The sequence below is a fragment of the Zingiber officinale genome, chromosome 6B (assembly GCF_018446385.1).
Source record: "Zingiber officinale cultivar Zhangliang chromosome 6B, Zo_v1.1, whole genome shotgun sequence".
Classification (NCBI taxonomy): Eukaryota; Viridiplantae; Streptophyta; class Magnoliopsida; order Zingiberales; family Zingiberaceae; genus Zingiber; species Zingiber officinale.
Window position 1 is genome coordinate 117146266 of NC_055996.1, and position 22983 is coordinate 117169248.

The following is a 22983-nucleotide window of genomic DNA, read 5'->3' on the forward strand; positions in this document are numbered from 1 at the left end:
TATGTCTTCTTTTGAAAAATTGTTCACCATTGTTCCTGATCTTTCTAAGCTTCGAGTTTTTGGATGTCTATGCTTTCCATGGTTGCACCCCTATTCTCACCACAAGCTTGATCCCAAGTCAATCTCTTGTGTCTTCCTTGGCTATTCTCTCACCCAGAGTGCCTTCCTGTGCTATGATGTAGCTCTCAAAAGAGTCTTTGTATTTCGTCATGTTAAGTTTGTGGAGCTTGTTTTTCCATTTGCCATCACCTCCTCTTTGGATTTCACAGTAGTAGACATTGACTCTGAGCTCTCTACTGCACCAGTTCTCTTATGAGACCCTCCAACACCGATGTCGCAACCTGCCATTTACCGTAGCCATCTGCAAGTGACTTCTTCACCACTGTCATCATCGCCGCCATCATCACCTCTTGTTGTTGGGTCGTCTATGCTGCCTGGTGGCAACCGACCCTTTAGCTCATCGACTCTTTCTCCCCCTCTCGCTTCTCTAAACTAACATCCCATGCAAACTCGCTACAAAAATGTCATCTACAAGTATTTTCTTCATACTAGTCTTCCACAACCTTGTGAACCCTCCTCTGTCACATAGGCGCTCAAAGATCCGAATTGGGTATAGGCCATGCATGAAGAGTATGATGCTCTTCTCCGTAATCAGACTTGGACTCTTGTCCCACCTTCGCCAAACCAAAATCTTGTGCGTAATAAGTGGATGTTTCACATTAAGCGTAATTTTGATAGCTCAATTGATCGGTATAAGGCTCGCCTTATTGCCAAGGGTTTTCATCAGCGTCCTGGTGTTGACTTTCATGATACATTCAGCTCTGTTATTAATCCAGTAACAATGCGTATTGTTGTTAGTCTGGCTATGAATTGGAGGTGGTGTCTTCACCAACTTGATATAAACAATGTGTTTCTTAATGGTCATCTTGCAGAGGAGGTTTATATGCGCAACCTTCGGGTATGCGCAGTGCTGAGTTTTCGGATCATGTGTGCCATTTGCATAAGGTGCTTTATGGCCTGAAGTAGGCTCCGTGCGCCTGGTATTTGGAGCTTCGTGCTTTCTTATTCTCTTTTAGCTTTATCGCATCCCGAGCTGACACCTCCCTATTTGTTTATTCTCGGGATGATACTATTATCTATTTCCTTGTATATGTTGATAATCTAATCATTACAGGGAGTGATGCTTTTTTTGTTGATGTCATAATATATAAACTTCATGCAAAATTTGCGATTAAGGATCTTGGGGTTCTTTCCCTCTTCTACGGTATTAAAGTTCGCCCAACCTCAAATGGTCTTCTCTTGTCTCAACAAAAGTATGTCACTAATCTTCTCTCCAAACACAACATGCTTGACTCCAAGCCGGTCTCCACTCCTATTGTTGTTGGCTCTCGTCTTACTTTTCATGATGAGTCTTTATCTTTTGATGCAACTAAGTTCCGACAAGTGGTTGGAGGCTTACAACATCTCCGTATGACTCGTCCTGATATTTCCTTTGCGGTCAACAAGTTTTCACAATTTATGCATGCTCCTTCAGAGACGCATTGGAGTGCTGTGAAGTGTCTACTTCGGTATCTCAATGGTACTAGGGATCTTGACATTCATCTTCTTGCAGATACATCTTTTACTCTTCATGGTTTCTTCGATGTAGACTAGGCAGGAGATCTAGATGATCAGTGTTCTATGGGTGCATTTATTATTTTTCTAGGTGCTAATCCGGTTTCTTGGAAATCTACCAAGCATTGCACTGTTGCACGCTCTTCGACCTGAGGCTGAATATCATGTCATTGCCTCTGCAGCAATTGAGATCCAATGGATTAAGTCACTTTTGCTGTGTTTTTTACTGATAATTTGGGTGCTACATATCTTTCGACTAATCTTGTTTTTCACTCTCGGATGAAGCATCTGGCTATTGACTATTACTTTGTTCGTGATCGGGTGCAGACCTTCGAACTACGAGTTACTCATATTACTATTGAGGGTCAATTGGTTGATGTACTTACAAAGTCACTTTCTCGACCTCAGTTGTTTGCTATTTGCAGCAAGATTGATGTCATTTCTGGAACACCATCTTGAGAGAGCGTATCATGAAATAATTATTATAAGTAAATAGTTATTTGTTTCCTAATTTTTAGAGAATAATTATTATTAGAAAATAGTTATTTATTTCCTAGTTATTAGATAATAATTACTATTAGGAAATACTTATTATTTTCCTAATTTATATATTTTCTTATTTTCACTCGTAATGGTATTTATATATACTATATGTTATCATTAATAATATGTGTATGAATTCTATCGTCAATAATAGCATCCTCATCAATAATTCATGCTTCTTCAGATATCATGATCATATGATCATGTCCATGTCCCTTAACAATAATTTATTGAATTTGTAAATAAATTTAATTTTCTTCGATAAAATTTCTTACTTGTGAAGAATGAGGACCCCCAAACTGATACGAGGACCTCTAAAATTGTGATAAATGAGGACCTTCAAACTGTATTTTTTATAAAAAAATAAATATAAAATATAAATATTGATTGTGTCCAAATTCATCTTCCGTATTGAAAATTAAAAAAGAATTAGTTACCATTTGATTTGAATACTGGAAAAAATGATGATTATGCCCCAGTAGAGATGGAACTTGAGGAGATGCAGACGGATATTGCGATAGAGTGGAATTTGAGTGTTGTTGTGATGGTATATAATTCATTTCCTTTGTGTTGGTCCACTTCCTTTTGGTTCCTTTTGCACCTAGCAAGTCCAAGAAAATTACAAACTTAGTGGTTGATTAACTATATAATGATTATATGAATAAAATTTTGAATAAATGAAAACTTACTTGAAATTTGAGCTTCTCTTTCCTTTTCTTTTTTTGCTCGTACGATCCCAGTGTCGTGTAATATTTGCATTTGTAACTCCCTTTGCTTTAGCAATAAGTGGGTTATGTATGCAAACTTCATCACTTCGAATATCATCACACAGTGTCTCATCATCTACACTCAACTTCAAGACAAGTTCGGAGATTTCATCTTTTGTATTATCAACCAGCCTTCATAATATTTTTCTCACATCCCCATGTGATTTACTCAATTGAGTTAAATCATATATCGATCTCATTACTTGGTTGACAAATGCCATTTCAGATACATAACCTCCAATACCACCGCTGCCACTTTCTTGAATATTAGAGTTAACTCTATTTCTTTCATTTTTCATCTATCTCTTCAGAATATAATAGTTGGGTAAAACAGTGATATCCATATAGTTAAATACCATCAAAGCATGCTTACACAAAATCCGCATCACCTTAAACTTATGACAACTACACTTTGTTTCATGATTCTGCTTGTTGAATACCACGTGCTTAATCCTTGAATTTTTATCATGAGATTTTACTTTCATCATGATTCAATTCTGATCATTACCAAAACAAGATGGTGGTTCAACATATTTGCAATTCAATTTCAAATAACTGGTATATGGTAATTATATAAACATTAGCAACATGAATCAACAATGGATGATTTTTCAAAATTTGTGCAGCCTTATCATGAAGACAACGAGTATCCTCAGCCTTCTCCTTTACCCGCCAATTATCATGAATCTTTGCATAATTCATCACAAATTCATACAAAGAACTTATCTTATTACCTGCTTTTTTCAAAATCATATTAGTGACCTCATTCCTCGAAGTAGCCAAAAGTCCCACACTAAACTTTCCATTGCTAAAAGTAGTAGCCCATTTTTCTTTAAGTCTGTAGATCCCATTCAACCATTTATGATCATCCAAATTATATTTATCAATCATATATCTCAATTGGGCCTCAAATTCATCTTTAGATTCATAATAAGTCATGCATTTATGCCACAATTTTTTAAAAGCTGAATCACCATTTAAACTCCCAAAGTGTGAGGGGGCATTTTGATTTATATGCCATTGACATAAACGATGATGTGAATGTGGAAAAACTATTACAATAGCATTCATCATGGCTTGACATTGGTCTGAAAAGATAGTTTGAGGTTGCTTTTCATTCATAGAATCAAGAAATATTTAAATAACAACTCAAAAGAACTTTCGGTTTCATTTTACATAAGGCCAAGCCAAACAACACATTTGGCATATGGTGATTTATACCAACAAATTGAGCACATATCAAATTATACTTATTTGTTTTATATGTTGTATCAACTGACAGAACATCACCAAAATATTCATAATCAACCGCACATTTATAGTCCCTAAAGAAAAAGTTCATCAACCTATTGTTATCATCCAATCGTACATTCCAGTAAAAGTAATTCTCCTTATTGGCCTTATTTATAAAATACTGAATAAGTACAATGGCATCTCCATTCTTAACTTTGGTATGTTTTTTCAGCTGACTTATATGGTCATATGCATCTTTTCTAATAAAACCTAATTTTCGGGTCCACATGCTTCATTTTCCATAAAAGAAATAACACAACAGATAGATATTCCAACATTTACCATAGCTTCTAAAGTTGATTGTTTTGCATGTGATATATTGAATCTACTCACTCGCCATTCACCCTCTTTCTCTCTTGTAATCTTCAGTTTGGCTTTACGATTAATTCTAGTGATCGACTTTTGATAATCTGGAATCCTTTTACTAGAACTTTTTGTTGGATAAAAAAGAATTTAAATATCTCCACAATGACATTATATTATCCACTTTGGGCCTAAGCCCTAATGATTTTATTCTTGGGCTCTACCCAAAAGGCTTCATGTCAATGGAGATATCTTTTTCTCTTATAAATTCATGATCTTTCCCATATGTTTTCAATGCAGAACTATGTTTGCAACCTTGCAATCTCAACACCTTTTTCGTCTTTCAAACCTTGACATGAACAATTAAATTCCTTTGATTGAAGTTCATTAGTATGAGAAAAACATCGTTGATCACCCTTTCTCACACTAAATCCCTTAGCATGTGCATATTGACAATATAATAAATAAGCATCTTCAACACTGTTCACAATCGTATCCACTTGTAGCTTACTTTCCAAAATATCTACAATAGAGTTTTCAACTTGTACCTTGACATTTTTTGGCATAGATAAATCAGGGGCTCCATATTGTAATTCTGAAATAGGATCATTTTCAACTTCTTGATGGTAGTCCCCCTCCAGCTCTTCAAGTGACAATGAATTATTATCATTCATTTTTCACCGTGAATGTTATCTTCGATGTGAAAATTGTTCGAAATCTCAAAACCACTAGAATCTGCCAGCAGCAGTGGTTCAAAATAGTGAGGAAATTTTTTTTACCCCTTTTATACTGTAGGGGAGGGGAGTTCGTTGGCAATGGATGGAATCTCTGTGACGAGAGAACGGTCGGATATGGAATGTCAAAAAAAAATGACAGGCTAAAAAAATAAGATGTTTCTCTTTCAAATGAGAACTCCTTTCTTACCGTAAACAAAATGGAGAGAATCTTGAACAGCGACGGCGGGACTACGTTGTTTTTTGGAGAGTTGCATTCATCGGGGATAAGTGGAAACTCTGTGATGAGAGAACGGGGATATGAAATTTACGATAAATTTTGATGGTCCAACTTCCCTAGTAATTATCGCTTCAAAAAATTCAACCATGGTTGAGTTTTGATTTCAATTAAGGGTTTTAAAAAGGAAAAAAAAAGATACATGTGTCAACAAATTAATGGTTCAAGCATTGCCTGCAGAGGTGAGATCGAACGAACCCAATTCATGGTCGTTCCCAGGTTATCTAAAAGAAGAGTTAATTTCACATAAATGAGCCTAATCTAGTTGGCCAAATTAATCAAGTTTTAAAATCTCATTAATTGATCGATGATTTCATAAACTAATTTATTTTTACCCATATGGAAAATATAACGTAAGGAATTTAGGTTCATCCAGATCCACCGTCTGTTTATGAAGTTGTCCAGATCCACCGTCGATTCTTCATTCGGCCTTTCCCTGTAAGACAGAGTCGCAACTCATCGAGAAGGAAAACGCCAGCTTGGCTTCTCTTCGTTCGAGCAATATTATTGCCGACTCCGTCTACGAGTGACCAAGTTATACCCTGCAGTTATTGGGTATGACTACGGGCCCCACGGTATGCTAATAACCCAAACTGTTGCTGGGTTGGTGCACACGTAGGTTTCGCTTAAATATATGCTATGCGGACATAAAATTGTTGAGAAAATCCTAAGGGGGTTTCTGCATCGGCGAGGGAAAAAGATTGATCGAGAGCTATGAATCCTGTGATCGCTTCACCGAATGAGGAGAAGATCTCGAATTCTAAGAGTACCGTTCGAGGTATGAGTTATGGCTTCTGATTTCTGTTCATGCGCGATCCTAACTTTTTTTCATGTGAAATCGTCTCTCACCTGTTAATATCATATCAGTTTTATGTTGAAATTAAAATGATTGATATCTCTGAAAAAGCTAATAATTTCTCACTTACATGTGTATGCTGATCGGAGATCTTAGTAGCTAGCAAATTTTTGTCTGAGAAAGAGTCTCTCAATACAAGCACATATTTTTTACCAAGTCGACATGACGACATACGCAGATATGCGATAACCAATGGTAAGAAGCAGTAGAGAAGGCGAGAAAGAGTAGGAATGAGGATAGGATCTCTCAAGAGTTAAAGCGATGGCTTAGAAACTTCGAGATGAGCCAGTTTCAAACTAATAGTTGTTTCCAGACTTTTTTTTCCCGGAATTAGGGTTGGTACTGATGGCAAGCAATTGATTCAATAGCAATTTTAAACTGATAGCTTCTTTAAAGTTAAGGTAAACGAGAATCTTAATTTATTAAAAAATATCAACCTTTTGTGATCCAATGAAAATGTAAAATCTAATATAAAGTAGAAGATTAGAATGATTCTTATGAGGTTAGAAGTATTAAATTAGAATATGTAGTCATTTTAAATATAAAACGGTAGAATATTGGGAACAAAAGGCAATATTTTTGAATCAATCTAAAAGTAGTTAGTTCTAGTGTTCTCAAATTAATTTCTACTGTAAGGCATCAGTAGGTTTTGGATGCTCTGTTGAATTACATGCTGCATTTTATGGGAGTGCATTAAGTTGCTTATTACGCTAACATAATGCAGGGAAGTTAAGTGATTTCTAACAGCACTATGTGGATTTGCACAATAATACTTTTTAGATTAGTTGCTTGTTGTGCTGACCAAAAGTAAAGGGGCGATTTTGGTTAATTCTGATGTTTTTATCAATTCATGTTTTAAAAAATGCTTTTGTTTTTAATTTAAATAATTAATTAATCTGGATATTCTGGATGGTGATTATTGATGCTTCTATTTCAATTAGTCTGTAATTGTTTATATTATGCAAAAATTTACTTTTTTCAGGTTATCTATGTGTAACAATCTGTGCCTGGTCGTTTAAGATGTGCTATCAACCTAATTTCTATATTTCTTGTCTTTATTTTGTGTTTCCCATGAAAAAAAATTCCTGTTTTGGGTTCTTAAATAATTTTCTTATTCGCATTGAGGATCATTTAAAGTTTGATGCAAGATATATTGCCGTTACTATATAAATAAACAAGATATTCTCATTGATGATAGGAGTTTTATAATCATGATTTCTTCTTTATTGGACTGGTACTTATTACTTATGGCTGGCTATATTGGTTCAAAACCTGCCTTGAGTTCTTGTGAAATGTTCTTTGCCCTTTAATTGAGACTTTTCTATTTATAATAAATAATACTCGTTGTTAATGTAATAGAGTGCCATTGCTTTTTGGCCTTCTGGTATCATATGATGGCCTTTATTTGCCATTTCCTCCTTTTTGAATTTGAATGAATTGATTTTTTTTATTATTAGCTACATAGCATAATTTTTTTTTGTTAATATATGTTTTTAGTTGGCCTTGTTTATGAATCACCGACTCACTTTCTTACTTCTGTGCTTTTGTTCCACAGAAGCAGTTTATGCTGGACTTAAGACAGCTGCACTAACTGGTTCAATTGCTGCCGTGCCTACGGTGTGTTTTCTTTCTAATACTTCTCTATTTTCATCCTGAATTTTCCATACCTTCATTGTATATTGAATATGCTCGTGCCACGTCAGTTGAGAATTACCAAACTATTGAAATCTGTTACTCAATTTTCAATGTTAACATGGATCAACTGAGTACAACTCGATATTCACACTTGTTATTTCTATATTTCTCTCAATTTGGATTTTCCTGACTTTGACATTTTTGTTTCAGTTGGTTGGATGTCGTGTTATTCCTTGGGCCAAACGTAACCTCAAATACAATGCTCAAGCACTGATTATAACGGCAGGTTTGTTCTCTAAAGAATATTAGTCAATGCTGGTGGATTTCTCACTTTTGATTTTTTTTTGAGAGTTAGATTACTCTATTTTAAATGTTGTATCTTGAAAAAAAAATAGCCTGAGTCTGTTGGTAAAATGTTTGTGTATGATGTAGGAAAGAGGAAGTACTAGTGCACATAAGTATCAAGATATGCATAGTTATTTAACGTGTGAGGCGCTCAAAAGTGCATAGATGTTGTAGAGCCTAAGGTGCTAGGTGCAAGGTGAGGCGCATGCCTTACCAAAATAAGGCGCTTTGGGTATAAATTTTTCCAATTCAAACATATATGAAGAATTTTTGCCAAAATATTTCACTAATAAAATTTAAATATTTCACAAACTATTAAACAATAATGTAAATATAAAATTCATTAACATTCAAATAGTTTATCTTTATAATCAAAATTAAACTTTAAATACCTAAATCATCAAAATCTTCATCATTTTCCCCAATCATATCATTACCATCATTGTCGGTTGTTTCAGATTTGTATCTAAATCTTAATCGATTTTCTGTTTTACCTAGTAGTGCATTCAAAGGACAACATGTTGTATTTCAAAGACAACATATTGTATTTCAAAGAACAACACCACTGTAGTGCTGTATTTCAAAGAACACCATCACTGTGGTGTTGATTTTCAAAATACAACATCAAAGTGGTGCTAATTTTGGAAATCAGCACCAAAATCAGCATCAAAGTGGTGCAGATTTTTGAAAAGTAGCACCACATAGAAAATCAGTGAAATACGTTGGCGGTGAGGGAAGGTTGATATTGATTTTTTGTGGGAGAGGAAGAGTCACATTGAGAGAAAATCAATGAAATAAGTTTGCAAGAGACTAAGGCTGATGAAATCCTCTGTACCCCTACCCCTTGTCCGTTTCTAGACCAGGGGTATCTCATTGGTGAGATAAACTGGACCCTACATGTATAATCAGTGGGGTCTAGAAGATCCCACCAATGAATGGAGTGGTTCATCCTCTGGACCGCAAAGTACGGTCAAGAGGATCCGTCCTCGACTAAGGGAGTTGAAGTTCATTTTCTAGGGGAGGGGAAGAACCACGCAATAAAAATGTGTCGCATGTATGCAAGTTAATGCAATATAATTAATTTAAAGGATAATTAAAGGTATGGATTGAACTTTAAAATTAAACTTCAATGAGGTGAGGAAAACCGCTCCTCAAGTGCTCCTTAACCTCTCAAAAGGCGTGCGATTAAGTGCGCTTCATTCAAGTACTGTGCCTGGTGTAAATGGTGTGCTTGGATGAACCTTGCGCCTAGGTGTAACCAGGTGCACGCATTTCATAACTATGAAGGTATGACCATTATCCATATACATCAATGAGACATGAGTTAAGAAACTTTTTAACCTTGCAGGCATGAACATAGTTAATATATGAAAACACAAACTTCCATGATTCTGTAACAACAAATCAGTAAATGATTTTTTTTCTTCTTTTTTGAGAACTTGTGCCCTCATGGGCCATTGACAATCTACATTTTTAGGATTTAGTAACTAGATGCTTCACACGTCTGTTGATGATCTCACACATTGGGTTTTATGCCTCTCATGATGATAAGAGTACTTGGGGAAGTGGGTACACATGAGAGATGAGATGGAGACATGGAGTGCAGGTGTCAATATGATAAAGGGGGTGGGTAGCAGCGTGATGGAGTTGGGCTGGGGGGAGATCAGATGACTCCTATAATCCTTAATTTTACTTGGTTTTGCAAAATCATCCAAATACAATTTATAGAAAAATTATATTGGAGATTTTAGATGAGTTTAGTTATAAATTTATTTTATAAATTTTTAAAAGTTATAGATTTTTGTTTTTAAGGGAGTCAAGAGAAAGTAGGAAAATTTATACTTTATTTAGTAGGAAAAGTTGTTCATGAATTGGTTATTTGTTTACCAAATTTGCAGGGTTGGAAGATTGAGTTATGGTTGGGCTTTTAAAAAGGACCCAACCCACTCTTGTTGATTATCTTCTTATTAATGAAATTTTGAATTTTGAGTTCTTAGAATTCTGTGTGAGAATGGTAGTGCTTGATGTTGAATATGGTAGCAAGAATCTAGTTTGACTAGAATGCCACTTGTATAGCTCGATGCCCATGATACACTAACATACTACTCAAAATAAGGACTGTAACATAAATATAATAATTGATGTAAAATGTGGCCTAATTGTTGTCATCATGCCAAATCAGTGCATGTGCCTCCCTAATTGATTGCAATTCTATGTTTGATCTTACCTATCTGTCCATGATAATTAATCTATTGTCCATAACTCGAGGGAATTCATTGAGGACAAATTCAAGTCAATATATTATTCAACAAATATAATGAATTGGCTCGAATCAGTTTCTTAGATCAAAATGACTTTATGTTACTCTAGGTGGTGATGAAATATAATGAATTGACTTGAATCAGTTTCTTAGCTCAAAATGACTTTATGTTACTCTAGGTGGTGATGAAATATAATGAATTGACTTGAATCAGTTTCTTAGCTCAAAATGACTTTATGTTACTCTAGGTTGCGATGAAATACAACTGTAACGAGTAATATAACACCCACATGGCTTTGTATAATTGTGACGATGTTGGTTTGGCATGGTCATCATGCACAATCATTGTCACCTTTGTAGATTTATGCATCCACATTGAGCTTGATGCTTGATTCACTCACCCAATTTATGTAAGATATTGGATTTTATACAATGACTGATTTAATAGTTCTGGATGTAAAGGTTGTTTATATTGATTGCTGAGACCTATTAATTTGAAATTTCATATATGGTAAATATAAGCTCATTTTTTACACTAGATTTATGCATTGTCAGTATAACTAATATTAAATTTTAACATGGATTGTGTATGCATGGTGGCAAAAGTAGGGATATTAATGGGTCGAGTTCGGGTCAGATTCTATATCCACTGTCCCTATACTTATCAGGTATAGGATATTCAATGGGCATACTCATACCGATTAAAGGATTGAATATCTTCTATATATATATATATATATATATATATATAATTTAAAAATAGATTAAACATCTAAATACCCTCCTCCTAATATCAACAAAAATAGTGGATTTTGGAAAAAGATTTTTTTTTTAATATATGTATATATATTATTTAATCAGGTATTTGAGTTGAATATTGGGTATCGATAGTCCCTCCATATCTTCCTCCATTTAGGTCGGATATCAAATTCGCATGGGGGAGGATAGGCATCCGACTACTAGTCGGGATTTGACCCCTAAATCTTATGATGGCAATGCTATCATACGCTAGCCAATTGCCCATCCCGAGAGGACATGGATTGTGAATGCATGATATCATACCATATATGTGTGCGATTGCATACATCTGCATACACATTATCCAACCTTCTTGTTCATTGAAGTTCAGCTATTAATCCCACTTAGCATATATGATATTATTTTCTTTGGGAGATCAGTTGAAACTGGGTGGTATATATGCACTCGGTGTAGTCAGTTCAACAAGCACTTGGTGTGCAAGCAAAGGATAAGGTGAGTTAATTGTCAAAAGCATTAAATAATTTTTTTTATTTGAAACAAAATTAATTTTACTTTTTCTAGGTTGGAGTTGGGTACCATGCCTTTTCCACCTAAATCGGATGGAAACGGATCTGAATGCCTTTTTTGCTTTAAATCAGACAGAAATGACTTTGCGATGAACTGCTATTTTTTTTTCTTCCGGTTCTTCCTTCCATTTTAGCCAAAGGAAATGCAGAGAGAAAGTCAGTAGAGAAAACTCTTCGCCGCCTTGTTTCTTCTTCTTTTTGCCACATAGGAAATACAACCTAGAGTAAGTTTGCTTGTCCAACATCCCTAGAATTCTCCAAATCCTTCTTTTCTTTCAGGTGTGACATGTGAACCTGAATGCCAAAATTTCATTCTATTCCACATTTCAGATGAGCAAAAATATCTCAAACCTTTGCAGTGTCTTGTTTCTTATGTTTGCTGACTTTTGGGGCGTTTGAAGTGACTAACTTTATTTGCTTGTAATTGTTTCTTAATTTCCACCTTCATATAATTATGAATCAAATCATACAATAATCCATGCTATTGTTACATAGGAGTGCTCGCTTAATTCAAAAGTACTACGCATTCTAGCTTTGCACATTCCTTAACAAGCTGATGTAGAAACAATATAACGATCATTTATTTTCATCGTTTTGCAGCATCTATTTCCGGTTTCATCATTACCGCTGACAAAATCATTCTACACAGTGCGAGAGGTAATACTATTGGCAAGTATGATAAGCCAGAATGATCCCCTTCTCTTGGTCTGAGCCACTATCTATGTTCAAGTTTGATTTATGGAATGTTGCTGGTGCTTTGTTTCAACGAAAATATAATGCATGCTAATTATATTTCTTCACTAGTTTTTGTTGGCCAGTAGATACATTTTTTTTCTCTTTTCTGTTGTCACGATAAATAAATAAATAAATCTATTTTTTTTTCTCTGAAGAGTATAAACATGACAATTTTGTTCAAGTGGATAAACAGGAAGCACAAATATTTTAATTTATTATATACAGATTGTTCGACCAATGAATACAGATTTGTCCAAATTTGAACAATATGTCTAAGGAATCACTGCAATATCTCTATAGATCATTTAATGTAATACATGGGATTAGGGAGCTTAAAGGAGCGATCAGCCATCGGCATACCCAACAGATCGCTCCATTGATCCCCCGAGTTCCCATGAATCCTGAATCCCTCTGCTTCCAGCGTTGCTCGCCTTTCCGACTTATACGACACCGCGGGCTTACCGAAGTCAGAGGTTTGCCTGTATTGTGAAGCTAGATAGTTGTAGGTTACATGTAAGACATGATGGGAATCCTATTTGAAGGTTTGAGAACACACCTTAAAATAATCCTTTCCCACGAATGGTAACCAGCGAGCAACAGGTTTTTCTCAGTGGCGTTTCTTTGATTCTCACTTCGAGCTGTGAGAAGAACGATCTGAAATCCGAGACCGAGTAGTTGATCGTACAACCTTAGACTTGCAGGTAAAGCCGAAGCCCTCGCCAGGGCCACCCATTCGTCGAATGAAGTTTCATTGAAAGCTTCCGATCTGATCAAAGGTGAAAGAAAAACGTAGTTATCCGAATCGATCTAATTGTTGTAAGGGCATTTATTACACGAATCCGTGGACGGAATAGTAGGGAACATTGGAAAGCAGCGTCTCGTCGATGTCGAAGACCCACACATCCTTCTTGTCGCCCACGATCCGGACAGTCTCGGCGAAGGACAAGCAGTCAACGGCGATGATATCGGAGTCGGACAAGTAGCGGTCCCCGTTCACGTAGGTCGCTACGATCTCGAGGCACTTGGGCGGGATGGTCCTCCAGTACCCGGCGTTGTTGGTTTCCACGGAGAGCCTCCAGCTGTCGCAGAAGAGGCCGTCGGCGGCTCCTCCGACGCCGGCGGGAGCGATGCGCATGCGGAGGAGGGAGTGAGAAGAGTCGGCGGAGGCAATGGCGATGGCGATGGCGGAGCCGTAGAGGAGAAGGAAAGGAAGGGATTGGAAGGGCTCCATTGCAGCGGAACCTTACCTCGGAAAGGATTTGACAGGGGCCGTTATTGATCTTCGTCTTCCCCCGCTTTGGCTTCTAAATAAAGAAAAGAGAAGATGTCGTTCGGCCGCACAATTTCGAAGCAAATATATGTTTTTTCGAAGCAAATATTGAACAAAAAAGAGGTTAATGATTAACCAAAAAAATCGATCATAATTGTTTAAATACAATGAATGGGGGAAACACAAACTCTTGTAAGTTTATAGTTTTCGAATGCCCTATTCGAATTCTATCAACAAATACAATTCCATTTTGTTATATTTAAAGGAATTTGATGTTTGGAGTTATCAAAGGAAAGAAAAAACTTCACACTTTGACTAAAAACAAAGTAAACAACACTTCACCTCTACAATCAAAAAGTGGAGTTCAACTTTTGCGTACACGTCATTATTTTTATAATTTACATAAAAATGTTAATTAATACTAGTGTAATCGTTCACACGCGTTGCGTATGTAATATAATAATATATAAATTATTTAGATTTTTGAAAATTCAAATTATTTAAATTTTTTAATGTCACCCTTATAAATCAAGAATTAATTATTTGGGTAAGATTCGTCATCCATGCAATAGTGACGCTAGAGAATCCCATCAACAAACTACTGTAACGGACTTCTCTATGTAAAAAATTATTTTAATTTAATAGTATACTTGTCTTAGTAAAAAAACTAAGAAAAGTATATTTTTTAACATCATCAGCCTAAAATATTTATAGAAGCTTTTTTGATCATAGCGTTGTCAATTCTAAGATATATGACTAAAGAGATCTATATTTTTTTTATATAAAACAACTAAAGGAAATTAATGATGAAAAAAATTCATAATAATATGCTGTAGTTGAGTCTCGAACTTTAGATCACTGATTGTTTCGCTTGTGGAATTACTAATAAATCTTGAAATTATTTTTAGTGTAAATAGAAAAAAAAGATATTAACGTAAATACATTTTAGGCTAGTTAGTTAGTAAAGGGGAAATTTTTTTAATAAAATAGTAAGATATAAAATTTGTAATAGTATGTTGAGCTAGGTGTGGTCATTTTCATGATTCGCCTGATGTAATGTGGTTCAGGCTCTGGTTTGCATGAACCGGTGTGATGTATCCAGGTTTGGATACTGGTTTGGTTCTGTTTTGAATGAATCGGGCTGGGCCACTCGGTGGAACCGAGACAGTTTTGCGGTTTGGCGGATCCTAACCGCCCTCCTACGAAGTCGAATCATATTGGATAGACGGCGAGATCGGACCCAGATCCACACCCGGACCTTCTCTACAATAATGCATGTCACTATAAAAGTACACGATCTTTGCTTCTGCGTTCTGGATGGGCTCGTTCGTATCAACGTCTCCGATCTGGGGTTCGCTTGTTTCCGATCATGTTCAGAGCTGTCAGATCTCACTTGAAGTCTCTCAAGGTTAGTCGAGCCTTTCCATTGCACTTCATCTTCCTCCTCAAATTCGGATTTGCGTGATGCCCTTGGTTTCTGTTTTGCATTTCCCTTTCTTTTTTAATAAGATGATGACTGGTGCCTTTTTTGTTTTGATTTTTGTCGTTTCTTTAGGAGCTGTTGGGTTGATAAGCCTTGGTCAAGTGCTGTATCAAATAATCTTTGTTATTATTATGCCTTTATTATGTATATAAACTCCATCTTGACAATTCATTAAAGTACATATTGGGATCAAATGGTGCCTTGTTTGCGTTTTTGGAATTTCCCCTTCCTTTATCCCGAAAAGGAATATTGTTTATCGATTCGGTAGCCATCAGCCGTCTATCGTCCTATTTAAACTTCGTAATATACAGATGTAAGAAAGAAAAGGAGAAAAGTATAGGCTTCTGATTTTGGAATTCGATCATCCCTGAAATAAATTTTGTTAGATTAGAGCTCGATTAGTTACATTACAAGAAAGAAAAACTCTTGCAATTTTAACAGGAAAGCATGTCAGTTTCTGGACTCTTCTTCAAGGATCATTAGAAGTAGTGTAATGGTAGCCACATTTCATGTTACATGAACTCATTTTTCCCTTTTAATACTTGTGCGCAAACAGCAAAGGAAAAAATGGGAAAAAAAAATTGATTGTAAAATTGTTGGTTGGACAGTATAAATGATTTTGATTACTTGGCGGTGAAAATGGAAACAAACTCATTTTTGGTATTAGCTGATTTTTATAGATCTGCAGCTGAAATATTTTGTTATTTGTTCTAAGGATGTTCTATCTGATAGTGAAAACAAGGCTAAAATGGCTAGACTAAAGCTCTGTTGCCAACTTACCACACATCAGCTTGCATTATACAAGTTGTATAGCATGGATTACTTAAGAACAAGATGGATGTTAGTTTTCTTTCCTCAAATGAAAATCATAGATAGGAAGCTGTGAGTTGAATTAAATGTTAGTTTCAAAACTCATTAGATAGCTACAAAATCACTGACATTAGGAAGAATGGTGGTTAGATTGTAAGGAAGCTTTAACAAAATGTACTGTGTTTGCTTGCTCTTATTAGAGAACTATTCTGGGTTGCAACCATGCTCCTGGATGTTACATTGGCTTCTGGTGGTTATGTTGTATATCTATGTCATGGCATTGCAACACCATAGATAGTGATCCTGTCCGAATGTTGAGTCGACGGACGCTGGGGACGTGGCGCTCTCCTCTCTCTCCGATCCGCTGAACGAATCTCCGGCGAACCTGCAAGGAAGTCGAGCCAGGAAGGGGTTCCCGGCGACGACCCTCCGACGCTCAAGTCAGGCAAGAAGAAAAGGATGAAGTGGCTCCAAAGATGAGAGATCGCGTACCTCCGGTGAAGTTTGTGGGCTCTTATATAGAGCTCTAGGGAGGCTTGTGCACACCTGTCGAGGCGTACATGTGTCCTTTACCATACCTCATTATGGGCTTACTAGAGGAACATGCCTGACTCCATGTTGCTACAGTCTGAGCACCTCTCTGATGGGACAGCAGCATCTCACATCGTAGGATTCTACGTATGACCTGATCGTCGAACATGCCTGTTGTCAGAAGATGTTCCCCAATGTCCCCTTATCCTTTTGTCTCTTTTTTCCCCGAGCCGAGCGTCCATCCGCTCGACAAAACTGCCGGTCCGACCGTGAAGATTCCACTCCATCGCGTGCTCGGCTGACACTGTTCCTTCACACCATTGCTGCTTTACGGATTAAATCTGATGTATATGTGCTAATAATATTTATTAGATTTTTATTTTTTATATATATTTTATATATTTAAATCTGATTTATATGTATTAATTGAATTTATTAGATTTTTTATTTTAAATATATTTTTTTATATGTTTAAATAATTAAATCTGATTTATAATTAATAAAGTTTATTAGATTTTTTTTAAAATATTAAGGTTAAATTTTAAATAATTAAATCTAGTTTTAAATTAATAAGATTATTAGATTTTTAAAATATTTTTGATACATTTAATTAAAATTTAAATAATTAAATCTGATTTAGAAATTAGAATTAATAATATTTATTAGATTTTTGTTTATTTTAAGTAATTTTTATATATTTAAATGTGATTTATATAAATTAATGCAATTTATTAAATTTTTTAAAATTTTAATTTATTTTATATATCTTTAAACTAAATTTATATGAATTAATAATCTTTATCTATTTTTTCGTTTATATATTTAAACTTGATTTAATAAAATCAAACTTTTTCTCCACTGTTTCACGCGAGACCGACCGCGATGCCACCATCGCGATGCCCGGCTTCGCCCAGAGCCGCGTCGCCGAAGCGGCACCGTCGCCGGGAGGCGTCATGAAGCCTCCCATCAAGGACCTCAGCCTGCGATCCCCGCGACGCCGCTGGAGGCGCCGGTCCTCTCGCCACGCCACTGATGCGTCGGGCACCTCCCGCGACGCAGCTGGAGGCGCCGGAGGCCTCCCGCGACGCCCGACGCGCCGGAGGCGATCGCAGAATGGCCAGGATGCTTCAAACTGAATTTAAGCAACAGAAATTGAAAACTTACCTGCAGGCGACGCGTGAAGAAGAAGCTAAGAAGCAGCCAAGGAAATCTGTCTAGTTGCAGCAGCGGCGGACGCAACGAACAGCCGCGGGAGACGAAGAGACAGGTTTAAAGAGATTAATTAGGGCTTTAAATAAAATGTAAAACAAAAAAGGAATCTTAGGGTCGCGCAGAAGAGCTGCGCTTCGCTCGCTTCTGCGCGAAGCGCAGCGACGCGCGCGCTTCTTCAACCTGCTGCGCTTCCACGTTCTCGGAAGTGCAAGGGCTGCGCCTCGCTTCGCTTTGCGCTTAAGCGAGCGAAGCGAGCGCTTTTGATAACTATGGCCGAGCCTGGAACATGTAAGTACCCAGCTCGGATTGTTTAGGATAATAAAAATAGTAGAAAACCTCCAGTCGGAGGGGAATGTTGTGGATTTTGAACAAGACAACAACGCCACAGAGAAGGCGGAAGGTGTTAGGGACTAAGCTTCCGAGCGGAAGGCCGAAAAAATTACAAACTTCTACGATGAAGGGATGGACTGGAAAGCGCAGACCGGCTATGAACTGGTCGCGGAAAACACAGATAGCTTCCGAGGATAAGATAAGTTCAAAGTCAGAGGGGATGTCAAAATTGTCCATCAGAATATCGGCGTCGCGCCGATCGAAGCGCGACTTCATGGTGGTATACCACTGGCCGAGGGCTGGGTCTTGAGGCTGAGAAGAGCTAGCCATAAGCCGAGCGGGAAAAGGTGCAAGAGATGGATGAAAGGGCAAAAAGCTTAAGAAAGGGGACCAAGTCGTAATCCAAAGACGAGAACGGGAAGAGAAGAAGAAAGCACAAGGAAAAACAAGAAATGAAAATAAGATGGCAGAAGGATCTTACGGAAGCAGACGAAGATCGAAGGGAGAATGCGAGAAGTCGACGGATGAAGCAGCAGCAAGATCACCGGAGCAAAAACGGCAAGGAAAGCTTCTGGGCACGCGAAAGCAAGAATGCAGCGGAGGAAGAAGGCAGAAGCTTTATAGAGTTGGGCCCGAGCGGCCTCTACCGTCGGATGCAGGTCACGGGAACCGAAGCACGTATCGAGCCGACCATTTTAAACCGCCTCGGTCTCGTCGCCTGCGACGTCGTCGTCGTACGATGACGGCAGCAGCGCCACGTGGCAGTCGGTCACTGGAGTGCATTTAATGAGCGCATGCCTGACCTTAATGTCGAAGATTGGCGTAAATTTTGAAGAGATCCGAGGAATGTTGGCGTTGACTAATGTTATACCTACCCCCGTGGGGGTCGAGCGGAGGATAGTTTCACAGAGACGTCGCTCGGCGTGACTGGTGGTTCAGTCAGTCGGACTAATCGCCTCCTTCGACTAGACTTAAAGGGGAGGCAAGTGATCCGACAGCAAGGTCGAGAGACCTCCTCTGGAGGGGAGTCAATGCCACGTGGAGGTCAAAAGTCAAAAGGGACAGCATGGGGGCCGGCCGATCGGAGAAGGTGTGGGTCGAACGGCCGAACGGGTCCGAGCGGAATCAAAGACAGCCTGACGGGAAGTCGGGTTTCCGACGCTCATGGTGAACAGGGTCGCTGGGCCGAGCAGGTAGCCCGCTGGGCCAATCCGTAAAGCAGCAATGGTGTGAAGGAACAGTCTCAGCCGAGCACGCGATGGAGTGGAATCTTCCCGGTCGGACCGGAAGTTTTGCCGAGCGGATGGATGCTCGGCTCGGGGAAAAAAGAGACAAAAGGATAAGGGGACATTGGAGAACATCTTCTGACAACAGGCATGTTCGACGACCAGGTCATACGTAGAATCCTACGATGTGAGATGCTGCTGTCCCATCAAAAAGGTGCTCAGACTGTAGCAACATGGAGTCAGACATGTTCCTCTAGTAAGCCCATACTGAGGTATGGTAAAGGACACGTGTACGCCTCGACAGGTGTGCACAAGCCTCCCTAGAGCTCTATATAAGAGCCCACAAACTCCACCGGAGGTACGCGATCTCTCATCTTTGGAGCCACTTCATCCTTTTCTTCTTGCCTGACTTGAGCGTCGGAGGGTCGTCGCCGGGAACCCCTTCCTGGCTCGACTTCCTTGCAGGTTCGCCGGAGATTCGTTCAGCGGATCGGAGAGAGAGGAGAGCGCCACGTCCCCAGCGTCCGTCGACACAGCATTCGGACAGGATCACTATCTATGGTGTTGCAATGCCATGACATATATATACAACATAACCATTAGAAGCCAAGAAAAGGAACTTACTAGACTAAGATTGCAAGAAAAGGAACTTACTTAGTCTTGTACTATTCTCTTTGTACATTATCTACTTTGCTTGAAAAGAAGCACGCTTCATTTTGGTATCAGAGCTTGTTCTAATGGTTGTAATGGCTGAGTAAAACCTTGTCAGGGTATTTTAGGGGAAAGGATGAGTAATTATTGAGTATCCCTCCAAAAATCTTTTATTTCCAAAACTATAAAGGATATCTTTCTTTAAAATTTAAGTCTAGTGAATTGCAACTGTTGATCAGTTATAACGAAGCTTAAGGGCATGTCTAGTGAATTACAACTGTTGATCAGTTATAACGAAAACATGAACTGATATAGTATCTGATTAACTAGGTCCTAATATTTATCGAACCAAACATTTGTGGTAATAAGGCGACCGGGGAACGACGGGTGGATTGTAAAAGAACAGGTCCTAACTTGGTAGCAAGGTAAATCCAAGGACACACCTGTGTGAACAAGAAAACCCTTAGAACCCTCTAAGCTGTAAACCTCAAATCGTAGGTAAGATAAGTAGCAGGAAATAGTTATAATAGTGTCTTATGTCAAGACGTTGGGAGGAAAAGATTCAAGAGTGGTACACAAAATCTCATACCTCAAACCTAGAATACCTTGACCTCGCTCAAAACAAAGGACAACCAACAAAAAGAGAACTTGCTCATAATCTATCAGTAATTTACGATAGAGTTTGTCTTTCTTGTCGGGTACATCTTAAGAACTTTAAGATAATCCAAGAACAACTTGAGGAAATCAGGAAGGAAAACAAGGAGTTAAGAAGAGCTCTAGAAAACCTTGCAAAAGAAACCACAGAAAATAGGCTCTTATCCGAAAAGCAGTTAAAAAGTATTGCTGCAGAACAACAGGTGTTCAAAATTTCAGAAGACCTGCAAAAGAAGCTGACACAAGTAGAGTCATTATTGCAAAGGGTAGAGACGTGGTCTTCTACATGAGCTATATTAATACTCAGGCAACAAATTCCTACAAAGACGCAGTAAGAGCAACAAAAGGAATAGAAGCACCAGCCCTTGGGTTCTGTAGACCAGCAGAATACAAAGGAGCAACAAGTAGTAGCACAGCCATCATCAAACAGGCAAATACACAAATCCAACTTTTGGTGAGTATTTTAGAAAAGTTGGAATCTCTTGAAGAAAGAATCAAGAAAATCGAAGAAAAGGTAGCTGTGAGATCAAATCCTCAACAAGAAACAGCTTTACCAGATAATTTAATTCAAAGTTTAACAGATAGAATAAAAACTCTATCTATACAAGAAAAGCCGAAAGAATCCAAAGGTAAATTAAGGGTTTTTACTGATCCATTTACTATTTTGGAAGAAGAACAGGCTAAAGTCAGGAAACAATGATGGCAAGAACAAGGACACAAGATTCACCTGTAACCACAACAGTAACAAGACCAGGAGATACAAGAGTCTTTGAAGACCAGATTAGAGAATATCGTCAAGATCACAGACGACGGTATAATGCTCAGAGGACAGTTCAAAGAATAGCTAGTCGTATCACGGGGCGGACATATACTCATTCTCTGGAACAACAAATGGACCCGCAAGTGCAGCTCAGACTATCTATGCAAGAAAGAGCAGCCATAGTACCAGCTGAGGTGCTATATCATTCTAGAAGAGATGATGCTTATCATCGAGTCTATATGCACAGATCAGAGGAAGCTCTCCTTGTAACAAGAAATCAAGTTGATCTATCTTTTATTCAACCAGAAAGCTATACGCAACTTCAGAGAAGTGGCATGAGGTTTATACATATGGGTGTAATACAGGTACGCATCCAGATCCTACATCGACAGGAGGAAGGTACCTTGGCGTTAGTTGTACTTCGAGACAATAGATGGCAGGGAGATCAAGCTATTTTTGCAACCATGGAGATTGATTTATCTAATGGAAGTCGATAGTATATGTAATTCCCGATACTATGCTAACAATCTTAACTTCTACAGAAACATACGTATATCTATCCTAACACGAGGATACGAAGGATGGCAAAACAGTGAAGCCAATCTACCGATTACCAGAGGCCTGGTTGGGAGACTTTCAAATACTCCAAATGTAGGCTTTGCCTATGAAGTCCGTAATGTGATGGACTATTTAACAAGCCATGGAGTGAGAGCACTACCCGGAAGAAGCTATAGTACAAGGGATGTTATTGGTCAAAACTGGATAGTTAGACCATCATCTGCTAATATCCCCGTACAACCTACTGAGGTAAACACACGGAATTTACTAAATGGGAATATATCTTTACAATTTGAAAATTACCAGGTTACTACAACAAGTCATCCAACGTACAATTCCAATGATGAAGAAATCCAATTGGATGAAGAAGAAATACGCAACCACACTGTCGCAGTATTAATTGAAAATCAAATTCCAGAAGAAGAGCTGCTAATCAAGAGAATCTCTTCCCTAGCTGTATTACCTCAAAGACGAACAGTAGGATCCGCAGGATATGATCTGGCTATCAGCTATCTGCAGGAGATTGCCGCAAGGACAAGATCCATGATGGCTACTGGCATATGTATTCAAGTACCAAAAGGAACATATGCAAGGATAGCTCCAAGATCTAGTGCAGCTTTACGGGGTTTAATGATTATGGGAGGCGTCATTGATAGTAATTACAGAGGTGAACTCAAAATTATTGTTTATAATGCAACTGATAATGACATATTTCTTGATCAACAAGAATGCATTGCGCAAATTATTCTGAAGAAGATTACTACACCTCCTGTAAGAGAAGTAGCTGAGTTGGCAAATACCACAAGGGCTG

General features: G+C 37.9%; 2 protein-coding genes and 1 pseudogene across 2 annotated transcripts; 1 reads left to right on the plus strand and 2 right to left on the minus strand.

Moving 5' to 3' along the window:
- Positions 1–3449: 3449 nt before the first annotated feature.
- Positions 3450–3998, minus strand: LOC121991441 (protein FAR1-RELATED SEQUENCE 4-like). Its single transcript, XM_042545441.1, has one exon. The coding sequence runs from the start codon at positions 3996–3998 to the stop codon at positions 3450–3452; it is 549 nt and encodes a 182-aa protein (XP_042401375.1).
- Positions 3999–6150: 2152 nt separating this feature from the next.
- On the plus strand, positions 6151–12841 carry LOC121989149 (early nodulin-93-like). Its single transcript, XM_042543016.1, has 4 exons — positions 6151–6309; positions 7943–8004; positions 8233–8308; positions 12553–12841. The coding sequence occupies exons 1-4, from the start codon at positions 6246–6248 to the stop codon at positions 12642–12644; spliced, it is 294 nt and encodes a 97-aa protein (XP_042398950.1). The 5' UTR covers positions 6151–6245; the 3' UTR covers positions 12645–12841.
- Positions 12842–12858: 17 nt separating this feature from the next.
- LOC121989148 lies at positions 12859–14288 on the minus strand (annotated as a pseudogene).
- Between the last annotated feature and the right edge of the window lie 8695 nt (positions 14289–22983).

What these genes read in the sequence shown, in the direction of transcription:
- LOC121989149 (XM_042543016.1), top strand. Translation starts at nt 6,246, where the DNA reads ATGAATCCTGTGATCGCTTCACCGAATGAGGAGAAGATCTCGAATTCT. An exon ending in CAATTGCTGCCGTGCCTACG is followed by an intron (nt 8,005 to 8,232) that starts GTGTGTTTTCTT and finishes TTTTTGTTTCAG; the next exon opens with TTGGTTGGATGTCGTGTTAT. An exon ending in AGCACTGATTATAACGGCAG is followed by an intron (nt 8,309 to 12,552) that starts GTTTGTTCTCTA and finishes ATCGTTTTGCAG; the next exon opens with CATCTATTTCCGGTTTCATC.
- LOC121991441 (XM_042545441.1), bottom strand. Translation starts at nt 3,998, where the DNA reads ATGATGAATGCTATTGTAATAGTTTTTCCACATTCACATCATCGTTTA.